Source organism: Entelurus aequoreus, linkage group LG12, assembly GCF_033978785.1.
Source record: "Entelurus aequoreus isolate RoL-2023_Sb linkage group LG12, RoL_Eaeq_v1.1, whole genome shotgun sequence".
NCBI lineage: Eukaryota > Metazoa > Chordata > Actinopteri > Syngnathiformes > Syngnathidae > Entelurus > Entelurus aequoreus.
In genome coordinates this window covers 9,391,199-9,405,237 of record NC_084742.1, presented here as the reverse complement: position 1 = coordinate 9,405,237, position 14,039 = coordinate 9,391,199, and the positions used below count along the sequence as shown (strand labels likewise).

The 14,039-nt window shown below is 37.1% G+C and overlaps 1 protein-coding gene across 1 annotated transcript in view; it reads left to right on the top strand.

Annotated features, from left to right (window-relative positions):
* Nucleotides 1-12,583, top strand: part of LOC133661417 (copine-8) — a 182,356-nt gene extending 169,773 nt beyond the window's left edge. Inside the window, exons 18-20 of the mRNA XM_062064599.1 lie at nucleotides 1,584-1,641; nucleotides 1,720-1,793; nucleotides 11,741-12,583. Coding sequence (XP_061920583.1) covers nucleotides 1,584-1,641; nucleotides 1,720-1,793; nucleotides 11,741-11,929 — 321 coding nt within the window. The 3' untranslated portion in view covers nucleotides 11,930-12,583. The remainder of the gene's footprint in view (nucleotides 1-1,583; nucleotides 1,642-1,719; nucleotides 1,794-11,740) is intronic.
* Nucleotides 12,584-14,039: the final 1,456 nt, after the last annotated feature.

Here is a 14,039-nt window from a genome sequence, read left to right as displayed (position 1 = left end):
TCCGTAGCTAAAGTGTTTCGCCGATGTATTGCCGTGGAGATAAAAGTCACTGTGAATGTCCATTTCGCGTTCTCGACTCTCATTTTCAAGAGGATATAGTATCCGAGGTGGTTTAAAATACAAATCCGTGATCCACAATGGAAAAAGGAGAAAGTGTGGAATCCAATGAGCCCTTGTACCTAAGTTGCGGTCAGAGCGAAAAAAGATACGTCCTGCACTGCACTCTAGTCCTTCACTCTCACGTTCCTCATCCACGAATCTTTCATGCTCGCTCAAATTAATGGGGTAATCGTCGCTTTCTCAGTCCGAATCGCTCTCGCTGCATTGTAAACAATGGGGAAATGTGAGGAGCCCTTCAACCTGCGACGTCACGCTACTTCCGGTACAGGCAAGGCTTTTTTTTTGTCAGCGACCAAAAGTTGCGAACTTTATCGTCGATGTTCTCTACTAAATCCTTTCAGCGAAAATATGGCAATATCGCGAAATGATCAAGTATGACACATAGAATGGATCTGCTATCCCCGTTTAAATTTTAAAAAATAATTTCAGTAGGCCTTTAAGAACCACTGCTTTAGAGCCATGTAACTTGGTACCTGACATATGCTAACTTTTAGCATGCAAACTTTTTTAGCTAACTTTACATGTGTACGCTTCCTACTCATATGACTTGGTACTTGACGCATTCTACTTACATTAGCATAGAAGTTCGGCTTTAGCATCCGCACACGTATTGTCCCAAAATTGCATATTCTAGTTTTTTTGTGTAATGTTGCAATCCGGAATGTTTTTATTTTGTCTTTAAAATGTGTCATGGGCCATTAGAAAACAAGATGCGGGCTGCACTTTGGACACCCCTGCTAAAAATAATGGTTCTTTGTACTTGTACACGCTATTAATAATGCAATAGGAGATCAGATCAGATGAATTCAATGTTGTTATGCCATACAAGATGTTACCATAAATAACGTGACTTTTGCTTGCATGCGGGTCGCTCGGGTATAAAGAAATGTGCGACGTCAATGTAAATGAGCCCAGATGGCACACGATGGTCGGGCGACTGTGGGGTCACTGTCGGAATATTTCCATAACTCACTGTGTTGCTCTTACATAAAAATCAAATTAGTCAACCTTCAAAGGCTTTTTCCTTGCTATTCCAACTCAGGAAAGAGACGCTCTTTTTTTTTTTTTTTTTTTTTTTCATTATTTGCCTTCAACTGGGACGTAATTCGCCCTCTGTCCGTCCCCTCCATCACTGTCAAGTCAAAAGTGTGTTCCTGAGGGAAGGCAAGCATGCGTGTGGAATACAAAAAAAGAGCCTTTAAACTTCTTTTTTTTTTCAACTCAGTGATCCTTGTCGGCGGCAAGCAAGTGAGACGGTAAGAAGAAAAATAAATGTACAGGAAAGGCAGAGGGCAGCAGAGACTGAGGGATGACCTTTTTAGAAGAGCAACACAAAATATGACATCATCTATCGCTCAGAGGCCTGATGTCAACACATTGCTCAAAAACACTCCGGCTTATTACTATTCATGCACGTTTGTATTTATCGCTGGGATTTATGGAGGCTTCCTCTCCACATGCAGGCTTCCTGTCTGCCCATGTCAATCATCATCGTGGGGGTGGGGCCTGCGGAATTTGACGGTAAGCAGACACGAGCACTACAAGGTTTTGCTCTCCTCGTGAATCTTTTTTAATTCTCCTTCATTCTATTGTCCTCAGCTATGATTGAGTTGGACGGCGATGAGGTCAGAATCTCATCCAGAGGAAGATATGCTGAGAGGGATATTGTTCAGGTGCGTATTACCTCATGGGTTAATTCATGACTAATTGTTATGCTTCAGGTTGCGATAGGGTTGTACGGTATACTGGTACTAGTAAATCATAATCGGTACTATACCGCCTCTGAAAAGTACCGGTTCCCCTACTTCGGGGGTCGGCAACCCGCGGCTCTAGAGCCGCATGCGGCTCTTTAGCGCCGCCCTAGTGGCTCTCTGGAGATTTTTCAAAAATGTATGAAGAATGGAAAAAGATGAGGGGAAAAATAAATATATTTTTTTGTTTAGTATGGTTTCTGTAGGATTACAAACATTACACAAACCTCCCTAATTGTTATAAATCACACTGCTTATATTAAACATGCTTCACTGATTCGAGTATTTGGCGAGCGCCGTTTTGTCCTACTAATTTTGGCGGTCCTTGAACTCACCGTATAGTTTGTTTACATGTATAACTTTCTCCGACTTTCTAGGACGTGTTTTATGCCACTTTTTTTCTGTCTCATTTTGTCCACCACACTTTTAACGTTGTGCAACTCACACAAAGGTGAGTTTTGTTGATGTTATTGACTTGTGTGGAGTGCTAATCAGACATATTTGGTCACTGCATGACTGCAAGCTAATCGATGCTAACATGCTATTTAGGCTAGCGATATGTACATATTGCATCATTATGCCTCATTTGTAGCTATATTTGAGCTCATTTAGTTTCCTTTAAGTCCTCTTAATTCAATTTATATCTCATGGCACATGTAATATGGCTTTTAATTTTTTGTGGCTCCAGACAGATTTGTTTTTGTATTTTTGGTCCAAAATGGCTCTTTCAACATTTTGGGTTGCCGACCCCTGCCCTACTTAAAAGCAGACACGGCGTGTTGAGAGAAAAGGGAGAATGGATATATTTTGGCTTAAAAACTAAGGATAAAGGTGAAGTTATAACACTGAAATGCAGCTCTACAAGAGGTGCATTAAACATGGCTAGCTAGCGAACACCCATCCGCAGTCTGCAGTGTTTTAGCTACTTCTAAATCACTAATCCTCGCCTCCATGGCGACAAATAAAAGCAAGTTTCTCACAAGTATCATCCCTGCAGGACGAGGAATATCTAAACATGCTTCACTACACACCGTAGGAGGATATAATAGCGCACCGCTAAAAGGTTAGCGCTCCTCAATGTGAACAAATGCCATGGTTGGATCTACACCTGACATCCACTGTAATAAAACCAAGTACAAGAACGTATCTAAGTCGATACTGCTATGATTACATCGATATTTTTTATCATCACAAAGTCTTTTTTCCTTTTAAAAAAATGTATATTATGATTATAAAGCCAGGTAATACATTCCTGGACACATGGGGGATTTTAAATATGACCAATGTATGATCCTGTAACTACTTGGTATCGGATCGATACCCAAATTTGTGGTATCATCCAAAACTAATGTAAAGTGTCAAACAACAGAAGAATACGTGTTTATTACATTGTAACAGAAGTCTAGATAGAACATGTTAAAACAGAAAATAACCAGATAACAGTAAATGAACAAGTAGATTAATAATCCATTTTTACAGCTTGTCCTTTATCATTTTGACAAAATAAATGAATAAATGTGCAAATATTTTTATAATGTATACTTCAAAATAAACCCCGACAGGACGTTAGATAATACTTTTACTGGGTTTCGAGTAAATAAATGACGTACATTCAAGTAAAACCTTTTAAGAATACTTGCTTGACTTTCTGATTAAAACTAAAATTTATGTTAAAATATTGGGGTCTTTTTTTAAAAATTATTTTCCATAATGTAAGCAAGTTATTTATTTTGATTAATCCAAATTCTAACGTGATTAATCAGATTAAAAAACATACAACTTGACAGCACTATTTTTGTAGTTTGCTTTAATGTTAATAGGGATACAATGCTATGCAGAAGCGTACTTATAACAATTTTATAGACAAATGATAGTATTTATAGTCGCGGCAGAGAGTGGAGAGTGTCTTCCTAGGGGGGTCGCAACAGAAAATATTTGAGAAGCACTGTAATAACTGTAATGTATTCTGAAAATGTGGCCCACAGATACATTTTGTTGACTAGCTCCGGTTTAATGGTTATTGCATATATATGGAAATTCTGTTCAGTTAATTTATTTATTTAATTCATAAAAAATCAAGCAAAGAAATAAACTAACAATAAAACAATCAACATAACATTGAAGCAAATTATGAATGAAAAGGAGCAGAAAGAACTTAAAAGCCTCTAATATCTGATAATAATTGACTTTCAGTGTTGGCGACTACAAAGCCATATTTTCATTTTACAACAATTAAACCAATAATGAAGAAATAATTTAACTCATTCATATCTTTTCATCATCATGATTTTTTTATTTTTTTATACAGAAAGAGATTTCCATTGTTTTATTTTACTATCAAGTTTGTTCTATAAACTAACACCTCTGATTGAAATGCTTCTTTCCATTGTCACTGTTCTAAATCTAGATTTACCGTCATTTCCGGACTATAAACCGCACCTGACTATAAGCCGCACCAGCTAAATTTAGGGGAAAATACAGATTGCTCCATATATAAGCCGCACCCGACTATAAGCCGCAGGGTTTTGATGTGTATTTACCGTAGTATATAAGGGTTCCTGCTACCACGGAGGGGATTGTCGGGACAGAGATGACTAGGGATGATACTCGAAACCGGTTTTCCCGGTTGTTTGATAAGAAAAGAACCGAGTCCTCGGACTCGAATCCCTTTTTGAGAACCAGTACCCGTTATCGAGACCACTATAGTAAAGAAAAAGAGTGGAATCCCGTCCCGACCAGCAATGCTCCGTGGGACATCACAAAAAATTACGTCATGTAGCTCAGTCATTAGACGCAGATAGGGAAAGCAGGAAAACAATGGACGGGAAAAAGCGCTCCAAGGTGTAATAAAGTTCGAAACAAAAGGTATAATCCAACGAATAACTTTACTGAGAGATTTTAGCAGGGTAAAAACACATGACGAACACTTTTACGACCAACCGGAAACAGCAACCAGGCTAGCAACGCACCTCCTTTACGGCAGCTGTCGCAACGTTCTTAATGCAACCGCAGCACATACAACATATCTCCCTTTTTTAACTTGTTTTTCTTTCCTTGTAAACAAAACAAAATCACACTGTATATGTGTTGTCTAATTATAAATAATGCAGACGAGGCGTGTTGGCTGACTTCTTGACGTTTACTTTCACAGCGTGGCAACATGCAACACTTTTCGGGGTGACTGCGCATGCTCGTAACTCCCGTTGCATGCTGGGTAGTGTAGATGTTATATTCTCTAGCTCATAACATTTTTCCCCCTATAAATAAATAATGTTAACTCAATAAAGTGTATTTCTTTTTTTAGCTTTAACTTTTAATTTTTTTTAGCATTGTAACCACATTTGCAAATAACGTTTCTCTTCATAGAATTTTATTTCAATAAAGAAATAAAGTGCAAAAATGTCAAAGCATCATAACAAACAGTTATGTCAAATAGCAGCAGAAGTGCTCTTTTTGGAGAGCTGTATTATTTTCAGTTTTGTGCCCAAGGGACTGATTTTATTTAACACTATTATTATTTATACACCTATAGTGATCACAGAGACAGGTTGTTTTTGTGTCACTGTATATATTTGTTTCTCTGAAAAATCCCACTTAATATACTTTGGGTAACAACAGTCAATATTTATTTATTTTATTTTATTTTTTTAGGTGGGTAACAGTCAATATTTATTTATTAGATTTTTTTATTTTTTATTATATAATAAAAGTGAGCTTTTGTTAAACCAAATATTGTGTGTTTTTTCCCATATACAACAACCTATCTGGACTCGATAAGAGAATCGATAAGGAATCGGTTCGATAAGAGGATTCGATAATAGGCTCGAACTCGATAATTCCTTATCAAACATCATCCCTAGAGATGACTGTTTGGGAACGCAAAGCGTCCCATTTATTAACAATAAATCTTTCAATCATTCAATCAAACTTTCACATCTTTGACATGGCGAACAGCATTCGTGCAGAGTACAAATAATACAACGGTGCAAAGTAATACAAAGTGCTCGCCTGTACGTTATCAAAATAACCAGCCTACCGGTATATGAAAAGTCAGTCTTTAATCATTGTGTCATCGTCTTCCTCCTGCGTACTAAAACCACCGAAATCCTCTTCGTTGGTGTCGGAGAAGAACAGGCCGTAAATAAGCCGCACCCTTGTATAAGCCGCAGGGACCAGAACGACGGGAAAAAGTAGCGGCTTATAGTCCGGAAATTACGGTATTAAAGATCTCAAATGGAGGCCAATTGAATATACCGGCTTTAGTGCTCAATGCTGCGAGCCATGTTTTTGTCAGTATCTTAAATTAAAGCTGAAAGGCTACATAGTGATGGTGTATACAATTATACCTGACTGTTGTTGATTGATCCCATGCAAATCCATTAAACGAACAATGGCTGTGTTAAATATGCCTAACAAGAACTTGACAATACAAAATAAACATTAGCATCCTGGAGACCATAAAGCTTATCTTCCCCCTATGGATGACCTTTACACCGCCGCTGTCAAATGTCACTGGCCCAGGTGGGCAAAGTAGACACGCTTGTTAGTTGTAACAAGCTAAATACACACACACATACAGAAAAAGTGTGGTTTTTTTTAACATTTGCAGCCATTTCTTCTCGTTATCAGCAAACTAATAAGGCCCGCTGACACGGTGAGGCTTGAGTCTCCCAGCGAGGGGCTTCCAGCACAAATTGGCTTCCCGTTTGATTTTGTGATCGTTGGTGCCAGCAGATAGCTCATTAAGTGAATTAAACATTCATTTTGCACAGTCACACTCTACCATCCAAGCTTGCACTGTACTCTCACACACCTACAAGTGGATACTCGATTGTAAGACTCCTGTTATTACTTGCTGTCAACTTGCGTCTGGATCGTTCTGAAATGCAGCAAAGGCATCGACCCAAAGGACTTTCCCAGCGTCCAACCAGATCGGTTCCCAATACACAAAATAAGAGTGTGATGATAAATGAATTTGTTCGACTGTGCTTTTTTGATATTAGTCATGTTTTACTTTGATTACTTTGTGGTAAACAGTGTACATTTTGTGCCTTAAAGGCCTACTGAAAGCCACTACTACTGACCACGCAGTCTGATAGTTTATATATCAATGATGAAATCTTAACATTGCAACACATGCCAATACGGCCGGGTTAGATTAGTAAAGTGCAAATTTTAAATTTCCCGCGAAATATTCTGCTGAAAACGTCTCGGTATGATGACGTTTGCGCGTGACGTCACGGATTGTAGCGGACATATTGGGACAGCATTGTGGCCAGCTATTAAGTTGTCTGTTTTCATCGCAAAATTCCACAGTATTCTGGACATCTATGTTGGTGAATCTTTTGCAATGTGTTTAATGAACAATGAAGACAGCAAAGAAGAAAGCTGTAGGTGGGAAGCGGTGTATTAGCGGCCTGCTGCAGCAACACAACCAGGAGGACTTTGAGTTGGATAGCAGACGCGCTACCGTGAGTACGCAGCTTTGGCTTCCAAACATTTGATCGCTTACCTGTACGTGCGTGCCGCTATGTGCATGTCACGTACGTAACTTTGGGGAAATATATGTGCTGTATGAACTTTACGGAGGTGAACGGTACTTTGGGCTGTGGGATTGAGTGTGTTGTGCGGGTGTTTGATTTGTATTGGTGGGTTATATGGACGGGAGGGGGGAGGTGTTTGTTATGCGGATTAATTTGTGGCATATTAAATATAAGCCTGGTTGTGTTGTGGCTAATAGAGTATATATATGTCTTGTGTTTATTTACTGTTTTAGTCATTCCCAGCTGAATATCAGGTCCCACCCGCCTCTCACAGCATCTTCCCTATCTGAATCGCTTCCACTGCCCTCTAATCCTTCACTCTCACTTTCCTCATCCACAAATCTTTCATCCTCGCTCAAATTAATGGGGTAATTGTCGCTTTCTTGGTCCGAATCGCTCTCGCTGCTGGTGGCTATGATTGTAAACAATGTGCAGATGTGAGGCGCTCCACAACTTGTGACGTCACGCTACTTCCGGTACAGGCAAGGCTTTTTTTATCAGCGACCAAAAGTTGCGAACTTTATCGTCCATGTTCTCTACTAAATCCTTCCAGCAAAAATATGGCAATATCGCGAAATGATCAAGTATGACACATAGAATGGACCTGCTATCCCCGTTTAAATAAGAAAATTTCATTTCAGTAGGCCTTTAAAACACTCGAAGAAGAAGAAGATGTTTTTTTTTTACTGTCACTCTTAATCTTATTAGTATTATTTTATGTCTCCTTTTGTAGTCACATTTTTTTGCAATTATTTTAATAGAACATATCACAATTTTTTAAGACTCATATCAATGTCCAATGTCTTCTCTTTTATTCTTACTGCTCGCAGCCCCTAATCATATATGCGTCAATTAACTGTCAGCAATATGGTGCTGTATTTATTATGTTTGATTGTATTTTTATCATTAATAATAATTATAATATTACCAATCATATTAATATTTTTTTATTATTTTATTTGAGGTGTTTTATCTTTTTTTACAATGTTTAGTTTTTGTCAGTTATTTTTTATGTCAATGTCCTCTGTGTAATGCTTACTGCTCACATTCCCCTAATTATATATGCTTTGATGAACTGATCAAAAATACAATGCTGTATTTATTATTATTATTTTATCTAATAATAAGTGAATTTTGAATAAATGAATAAGTAATACATAGAATGAATAAATAAAATAAAATTAATTAATTAATTAAATACATTTTTATAAATATAAAGAAAAAAGTACTATAATAGTTTTCAAGTGTTTTTAAAGTTAAAGTTAAAGTACCAATGATTTTCACACACACACTAGGTGTGGTGAAATTAACCTCTGCATTTGACCCATCCCCTTGTTCACCCCCTGGGAGCTGAGGGGAGCAGTGAGCAGCAGCGGTGGCCGCGCCCGGGAATCATTTTGGTGATTTAACCCCCAATTCCAACCCTTAATGCTTAGTGCCAAGCAGGGAGGTAATGGGTCCCATTTTTATAGTCTTTGGTATGACTCGGCCGGGGTTTGAACTCACGACCTACCGATCTCAGGACGGACACTCTAACCACAATTTCAGTTGGATATTTGCCTTTTTCCATTGCGATTATTTGTATTTTTTGTAATAGTAGTTGCACTTTTTTCGACATGATTTTTGTAAATTTTGCATATAACATATGTTTTGTGACTATTTTTTAATAATTATGTGGTTTTGCACTGCACTTTTTTGGGGGGAATTTTGCCTATCGTTCACAATCCTTATGAGACACAAGAAGAAAAGGTTGTTTTTTTTTATTTTGAATTCTAACATGTAAAAATTGGCTCATTCTTGGTGGCTAGCAATGCAGCTAATGGGAGCAATCGATTCTACCTCTAAATCACTTTAAAAATGCATTCAAAAACCGTCAACAACACTTCATTTACATTCCGTAACCTGTATAATAACCAAGATGTAGCGACATTGTTATTGTAAGAGCGAACACTGAGGAACTCTTTTTAAAAGCTAGCTTCTACGTCAGCACGAAACACGTTTGCGTTTGTAGTGCACAACACAATGCGATAGAACAATCATATTATTGTGTCTGTAAAGTATTAACCCGCATTTGTACGTTAGTACACAGCTCGCTCGACAGCGTATCTACTGTAGTTGTAACAACACACATGACGTGCTGCGCGTATCATATACAATATTAAAGTATGACTCACTCGATGTACAGTAGTGCGTTTGGTCCAACTGGGCCGGGACGTTTTTTCTGGTTTATTTATGTAAGCACTCCATTTATGTCAAAATAGCATGGCTTCAAATTCCACACTTATAGCGCCAAAGTCACTTTCACCTCACTCTCTCGGCTTCAGTCTTCTCCAACGTCTCACTCTTCCTTCGTGCTCGCTTCTGTAAGCAGTGGTTCATCCTCGGTATATTCATCTTCAAAAAGGTAAAGTTGTGAATCCTCATTTGTCCAAAAATTGTCGTCTTCGTTGTCTGTTACCAAGTCTGCCATGATTAGAAAACACATTCGTGTTTGATTCCGGAAGTAGGAACACACATTTGTTGCCAGAAGACGGAAGTGCAATGCTATGGAAACGGAAATCGGTGCGTGGAAGAAATCAGTCCTAAAATGACCAAAATACAGTAAATATTGTTCATAATACATATTGTTATGAAGGTGTCTGTTACTACATTTTATATAGACTTGCAAAGTGTATATAAAACGTTGATGGAGGGTTTTTAATTTGCTTTAGAGGGCTTTGAAGGCTAATGCAGCTTTGAAGGCTACATCAGCAACATTTTCCATCCATCCATTTTCTACCGCTTGTCCCTTTTGGGGTCGCGGGGGGTGCTGGAGCCTATCTCAGCTGCATTCGGGCGGAAGGCGGGGTACACCCTGGACAAGTCGCCACCTCATCACAGGGCTAACACAGATAGACAGACAACATTCACACACTAGGGCCAATTTAGTGTTGCCAATCAACCTATCCGCAGGTGCATGTTTTTGGAGGTGGGAGGAAGCCGGAGTACCCGGAGGGAACCCACGCAGTCACAGGGGGAACATGCAAACTTTTACTTATTGTTTTTAAATGCTTACACCAAGAAGCCCCGCCCTATCTTATTGAGCTGCTGCAGCCTTATTGTCCCAACAGGACCCTGAGGTCTTCAGACCAGCTCCTCCTGGCTGTTCCAAAAACTAGGCTAAAAACCAGAGGCGATAGAGCCGTCTCAGTGGCAGGGCCCAGACTGTGGAACAACCTCCCACTATCTACTAGGTCCTCCCAGTCTCTGAACCAATTTAAATCTAGGCTAAAAACATATTTTTACTCCCTGGCGTTCAAATCCAGTTGGACAGGATATCGTGGTTGTTTTTATTTCTTGGTTTTTTTTATTTTCTGTTTTATCTTTTTTTACTTATTTATTACATTTTAGTATTTTAGGTGAAATATTCCGCACTTCTTTTAAGGTATATTTTACTACTGTATTTTAATCATCCTTCCGTGTTACATTGTAAATGTGACACAATGTGCCCCTTTTCTTATGTCTGTACAGCATTTTGGTCAACTGGGGTTTTTAAATTTGCTATATAAATAAATAAACTCAACTAAACTGATCTTCTTAAAAATCCTAAAAAAAAATTTTTTTAAAAAGACGTGTTCTTGTCCCTCATAATAATTGTGAATGATAGGCAAAATTCCCTCAAAAATCCAGTTCTCCTTTAATGTGGAGAAATATAATCTTAGAGAAAAATTTAGTTTAAAACATTTGTACGCACGTACAACACTTAAGACCTTCAGTCTATCAGTATGTGGAATTAAATTATGGAATGGATTAAGCAAAGAAATCAAACAGTGTACTAATATGATCCACTTCAAGAAACTCTTCAAACTTAAAGTGTTTACAAAGTACAAAGAAGAAGAACCATGATAAACATTCAGAATTTATTTGATCCATCCATTGATTTTCTAGATAATCTTATTTATCTCACCATATGAAATATAACTTACTTCACTAATTATTATTTATTTATTTTTAATGTTATTAGCTATGGAGTCTTTTGTGAATACATTGAGAACAGGAAGTGAACAAAGGTTTTAGCAACTGCTATGTAAAGGACTATGGGTAGGATTAAATAAGCTCTGCTTCTTCCTACTCCTTTTCGAACATGTTGCATAGAGAAACTGGAAATCGTGATGTATCATGTTGTATGCATGCATGTTCCAAATAACCTCAAACTCAACTCAAAAATGTAAACCCTACGCTACTTACAGCCACTAGGGGGCATGATTGTACTTTTTCTGGAGTTTTTTCGTAATATTTTTCACTTGCTGTCATGGTTTTTCCAATTTCCTTTTACTTTCCTTTCAGTTCGTCCCATTCCGAGACTACATCGACAGGACGGGCAACCACATCCTGAGCATGGCCCGACTAGCCAAAGACGTCCTGGCCGAGATCCCCGACCAGTTCCTGTCGTACATGAGGACCCGCGGGATCAAGCCCGCGCCCGCGCCGCCTCCCTACACGCCTCCAGGACAGCCTCTCCAAACGCAGATCTGAAGCGGAGGGGGAAGTTAGTTTCCGAGTCGCACAGGAGGCCACTCTCCATGCCTTACCTGTCGTGGACCCCGGTGGTCGTTCTCGTGTTCTGGAGCAGCCGCATGCCAGGGCCTGGAGGGAAAACCCTAATCTGTTTACTTCCGCTGTCGAGCATTCCTCTCACCGTCTGGATTCTTTGATTTTCTCAACTTTTAGCCAAGTGGCGTCGCAGGAAAAACAAAGGAGCAGGTTTTGTTTTTTGCTTTCCAAAAAGAATGTCCCCAGACAACACTAAGGAATGAAGAATAACTTGTAAATAATCTTTCTGTCTCACTGTTTACAGTAAGGATTTTTAATGTTCATACTTTTATACTTCAAGCTTGTGATGTTCTCTCTCTCTTTCTCGTTTAGTTTTTTACCCCTGACATGTGCGTCAGGCAGCAGCAGTGCAGGTCCCGGTAGCCAGTCCGTACCGTACCGTGCCGTACCGTACTCGACCGTATCCCTGGTGTTTATCAACCTTTTTGCATGAGTGTAGCCTGGAGCACGTGCATGAATATAGCGGCCCTGCACTACCTCTTCCAAACCTCCGTCTGTCTGAGGTGGGTGGAGTGTGTATGAGAGTGTGTTTGTGTGATAGAAGAGTCCTATTGTCTCTCGGTCTGTCAGTCTTCCTTCTAAAAAAGAAAACTTTTCTCTGCTGTGTTTCCATCCATTCTAATTTTTTACCATTAGTAACCAATATACAGTAAACATACAGCCTTTATTTTGCCTTTCAAACAAAATACCTAAAACTTATGTACATAAATTGGGCATACAACAATTATATAAAATGTACTTTTTTAAAAATATATATATCTATATATATATATATATATATGTGTGTGTGTTCATTTATTACAAGCACAATACTTTTGTTTATCGTTAATATAGTATTATTTATTATTCTGTATAGGGTGGTATGAACATTCCAAACTAAAAACATTCCAAAAAAGCACAACAAAAACATTTATTTTTTTTATTGTATACTAATAATATTGATCTTATTGCCTCAAATGTGTCACCTTCATTGGTTACTGTTTAATTTAAATTGCCATACAAAAAATTCTAAACCACATATTAAGGTCAACATACTGCAAATTAACATCACTACTAGTTGCGAATGCTAATTTCATTACAGTTGATTTATTTTGTGCTGTTAAAAGGTATTTTCCTAAAAAAAAAAAAAAAAAAATTAAAAAAAACTTTCTACAAAATGCAAAGTTTTTGCAAATAATTTTATTTTTGATTGTGGTTTTAAATTATATGTTTAAAACCACGGGCCGTCGTTTGTCAAATTAATTTGTGACTGATATACAGTATATTACAGACATCATGCTGTGTATTATTCCTTGAAAACATGACAGAACATCTTTAGTTAACACCATGCATTCATCTTTTGCACAAATAAACAGAGAGGAAAAAAAGCTTGTATGTATATATATATATATATATATATATATATATATATATATATATATATATATATATATATATATATATATATATATATATATATATATATATATATATATATATATATATATATATAATTTTGGTGATATGTCCATAAAATTCCAAAAAGGTTTTTGATTACACTACAAATTATTTGCCACTTTGCCAAAAAAAAAACGAACTTTCTACAAAATGCTACGTTTTTGCTAAGTTTTTTTTTTTTTTAAATTGTGGTTTTAAATTATATTTTTAATTCCTGTTCCCTTAAATTAATTAGTGAATGATACACAGTATATTGCACACATCATGCTCTGTAATATTCCTTGAGAACAAGACTGAACATATTGAGTTAGTACAAAAATGCATCTATTTTTTACACAAGTCTACAAAGAAAAAAAAAAAAAATATATATATATATATATATATATATATATATATATATATATATATATATATATATATATATATATATATATATATATATATATATATATATATATATATATATTATTGTGTCGATATGTCCATAAAATTTAAAATAGTGTTTGTACAAAAAAAAAGCAATTTTGAATTCAAATGAAAAATATTTTATGATAAAAACTTGTATTATACATTAGGGACATAATCTTTCAAGTAT